Below are 3,314 nucleotides of genomic sequence, written 5' to 3' on the forward strand. Positions count from 1 at the left end.
TTCATTTCTTTAATTTAATTCTTTTTGTCAATTTGATTTACATACTTAATGAATTTTAAGATGAGATATCCTTCTTAATTTTAGATTTATCCTTCATTTTCTTCATTATATCTAGAGTTCAAAGTCATCTCTCTGTAAAAAGAAAATATATTACTCATAATTAATTTGCTAGAGAGCCATAAGCAAATTTTAAGTAAAAACAATAAAATAGTTTTCATACCAATTCATTGTACTCCAAAACATGTTTCCTGATTGCAGATGAGTCAACCCACGTAACAAAATCTTCCAAATTCCTGTAAGCACAAATAGTACATTATAGAAGTGGGAAAAGACAGTAACTAATATTGACATCAACAACTTTACTGATTCTCACCTGGTAACTAAAAATGCGGGGTCTTTTACAAGTTCAGGTCCAACACGAACATGTCCTTGCTCTATTAATTTGGTTGCCATTCTAATTGACTCGGACATTTTGTTGCGTACCATGACAACTGGCAACCGTCTTCTGCAAAAGCTGGATGCTGTAACTTTATCACATAATGAGAGATCCCACTTTGTAGGAATTAAACCCATGAGGAACCTAAAATAAAATTAAGAGCAGGAATTATAACCACTTGCAATTATGAGTTCTAAAAAGCATCAGAACTGCTGCACATTGATTCTGTACTCACAATTTTTCCAAAACTTTGGCGCTTGTTTCTATCCTAAATGGGTCCTTAGCATCTAAGGCTGTCAATTTTCGAACCAGTTCTCTAATTTCACGAGATATTTTATTGTACCTGGGCAAAAGTAACAAAGAATAAAAGATTGAACAGAAAACTGCTGATTGACAGACAACAAACACAATGTATACTTACTTCGTATAATCCTCTCGCTTTTGAATACAATATTTCCTTAAGACTTTAACTTCATGAATATTATTGTCCACCTCCCATGATATAAAATCAACTTTCTTGAGCAATTTTTGCTCATGAAATTTTAGTTTACGGACCATGTTTCTTTTGGGTTATGTTTTACTCACATGCGTAGTGAAATGTGTAAACAAGCTCACCTTCCAGAAGGCAGTGCGACTTGCTCACCCATTTTCTCATACTGAAGCAGAGTTCTCTCGAAAGATCGACGTCATTTCGAGAACCGCTGAAAGCTTTTCAAAGTGCAGACGCCATTTGAACGTAACGCAAGTTTAACTCAAACTCAAATCTCTCAGGCCCAGGCCAGTGTTGTGTTCAGACTTTTGACTGATCATCGGTTTTTAGTGAATTTGCTCGGGGATTGTACTGTCATTTGTCGTCACCCAGGGTTGTTTTAACATTTTTCAATCATGACGGCTGCTAAACTCGAAGAGGTACGGTGATCACATGGCTTTTAAACAACAACAACTTTTAATTTCGCTTTGTCAGTTCCGTGTTTTTAGTTAGCTAAAGCAAGCACTTTTGAATCGTTTTATACTTTTAGGCTAATCGTCCCTCAAAATTTCAATCATATTCCTCTGTAGTAGGGAGTTAAGATAGGTTACAAACTTTGAAGCCTATTGTCTGCACAGTGTTATTCATAGTCATTCTAATTTGCAGATGCGTCTTGATGCAGAGGAGCTGAAAGCTTTTTTGTCAACTGCAACCCGACAGAAAGTTAAAGATTTGCTTTCTCTGGATATCCGGAAAGTAGAAACCGACATCATTCGTCTTCAAGAACAGCTCTCGAAAGAATCTGATCAAAGCAAGCCTAGCAGTTCGTCATCAGCTCCTGTGGCCTCAGCATCCGGAAGATGTTATGATGTTAAAATTACCAACTATGGTGGGTTGCTTATAATGTGCATGCTTGTTGTTTTAATAGTCGAAGCCCCCGTGCTAATTATTTTATCATCTTCTTGTAGCATGGGATCAATCTGACAAGTTTGTCAAAATTTTTGTCACCTTGAAGAATGTGCATACTCTTCCAGCAGATAATATCTCTTGTGATTTTAAGGACAGGTAAATAACATAACAAAGGAGCTTTTTTATTTCGTAGGGAGAAATCTAGCACTAACAAGTGTTCTCATTTGTCAGGTCTATGGAGCTCCATGTGAATGCACTGGAGAGCCGAAACCACCATCTCCCCATCCTCAATCTGTTAGAAGATATTGATGCTGAGAAAAGCTACTGGAAAGTTAAAAATGGTACGTGACTTCAAAAATTTGTTTGTTACTTTTGTCACATTTACTTGTTTTATCTACCATGATGTTTTCATATTGCAGACAATGTAATCATATATCTGGTAAAGTCTAAATATGCTCAAAAGTGGTCTCATTTAACTGGTGTTGAAAAGAAAGTAACTGAAAAGAAAGCACCAAAATATGAACCATCTCCTGATGGCGATCCCTCATCCAGCATTATGGGACTTCTCAAGCAAATGTATGAAGATGGAGATGATGAAATGAAGAGAACCATTGCCAAGGCATGGTCATCGAATCAGGACAAGAAAACCACTATTGATGATATGCCAATGCCGAGCATGCCCAGTTTCTAAACATTCCACCCATGCTGAAAGCATTCTGCCAACTGAAAATATACCCTTGAAATTTCTGTTTGTACTGTATCTTCTGTAATTCTACTATTCTCTGCTGACTAAATTACCAGACTTTGTAAAATTAAGCTACGTATGTCATTTCATCTGTGGTATGGTGGCTTGTTGCAGCATCAGTATCCCTTCACAATTAGGGACCGGTGTTTGCTTTGAATTTAATGATGACACCCTCATGTAGATTTTTTGTATCAGTGTTTGTGTCTCTGTGGGTTAATTAAAATGCACAGACTACTAAGTTTCTGCTCTCCCTTCTAATCAACAAACCTCCAGCCCTTCAGTCATGATCATCAGTACCTATAATGGGTGAGTGAATTTCTTTTTTCTCATAGTTAGAACTTAAGGGATTGAAATAAACTGTGTAGTATTGCATATATCTATTTTTGGCAATTAGATTTTCAACACCAATACACACTTAAGGGATTTAATTTTTCTGAATGTGTTTGAAAAAAACATGAATTCATGCTCAAATCACATCAACTACATACAGACGAAAGACAGCTGATAGAGAGATGTTGCCAGCTGGGCCAACAGTGGCCGCTTTTGGCTTAACAAAAGGTATGTACAAATAATTATAGGCCAAAATAAAGCCCACAGGTACTAGCCAAGGTCCTAATTTTTGCCACTTCTTACAATTGAAGGTAGCATATTTAAACAACCATAACAGCACTTGGCATCTTCTGGTATTGCTAAGCATGTACTACTTCAAGTTATGACATCTTTTCATTTTAATTACTTTATTATATATAATTTCT

At 36.3% G+C, this 3,314-nt stretch overlaps 3 protein-coding genes across 3 annotated transcripts in view; 1 reads left to right on the forward strand and 2 right to left on the reverse strand.

Annotated features, from left to right (window-relative positions):
• LOC113209318 (U3 small nucleolar ribonucleoprotein protein IMP3) lies at positions 1 to 1,058 on the reverse strand. The gene is made up of 5 exons (XM_026426755.2): positions 858 to 1,058; positions 672 to 779; positions 374 to 580; positions 221 to 293; positions 1 to 132 (listed from the first exon to the last, which is right to left on the reverse strand). The coding sequence occupies exons 1-5, from the start codon at positions 992 to 994 to the stop codon at positions 112 to 114; spliced, it is 546 nt and encodes a 181-aa protein (XP_026282540.1). The 5' UTR covers positions 995 to 1,058; the 3' UTR covers positions 1 to 111.
• Positions 1,059 to 1,127: 69 nt separating this feature from the next.
• LOC113209317 (calcyclin-binding protein) lies at positions 1,128 to 2,797 on the forward strand. Its single transcript, XM_026426754.2, has 5 exons — positions 1,128 to 1,345; positions 1,572 to 1,794; positions 1,874 to 1,970; positions 2,046 to 2,155; positions 2,234 to 2,797. Exons 1-5 carry the CDS (start codon positions 1,322 to 1,324, stop codon positions 2,503 to 2,505), a joined length of 726 nt encoding a protein of 241 aa, XP_026282539.1. The 5' UTR covers positions 1,128 to 1,321; the 3' UTR covers positions 2,506 to 2,797.
• Positions 2,798 to 2,836: 39 nt separating this feature from the next.
• Positions 2,837 to 3,314, reverse strand: part of LOC113209346 (GTPase-activating Rap/Ran-GAP domain-like protein 3) — a 68,603-nt gene continuing 68,125 nt past the window's right edge. Inside the window, exon 17 of the mRNA XM_052265468.1 lies at positions 2,837 to 2,936. Coding sequence (XP_052121428.1) covers positions 2,837 to 2,936 — 100 coding nt within the window. The remainder of the gene's footprint in view (positions 2,937 to 3,314) is intronic.

This window comes from Frankliniella occidentalis, unplaced genomic scaffold (genome assembly GCF_000697945.3).
Source record: "Frankliniella occidentalis isolate FOCC.00 unplaced genomic scaffold, Focc_3.1 Scaffold27, whole genome shotgun sequence".
Classification (NCBI taxonomy): Eukaryota; Metazoa; Arthropoda; class Insecta; order Thysanoptera; family Thripidae; genus Frankliniella; species Frankliniella occidentalis.

Excerpts from the sequence above, each read along its gene's own strand:
- LOC113209318 (XM_026426755.2), bottom strand. The coding sequence starts at position 994 with ATGGTCCGTAAACTAAAATTTCATGAGCAAAAATTGCTCAAGAAAGTT. Across the intron at positions 780-857 it reads AAGCGAGAGGATTATACGAA|GTACAATAAAATATCTCGTG; the intron begins GTAAGTATACAT and ends ACTTTTGCCCAG. Across the intron at positions 581-671 it reads GCCAAAGTTTTGGAAAAATT|GTTCCTCATGGGTTTAATTC; the intron begins GTGAGTACAGAA and ends ATTTTATTTTAG.
- LOC113209317 (XM_026426754.2), top strand. The coding sequence starts at position 1,322 with ATGACGGCTGCTAAACTCGAAGAG. Across the intron at positions 1,346-1,571 it reads CGGCTGCTAAACTCGAAGAG|ATGCGTCTTGATGCAGAGGA; the intron begins GTACGGTGATCA and ends TCTAATTTGCAG. Across the intron at positions 1,971-2,045 it reads TCTTGTGATTTTAAGGACAG|GTCTATGGAGCTCCATGTGA; the intron begins GTAAATAACATA and ends CTCATTTGTCAG.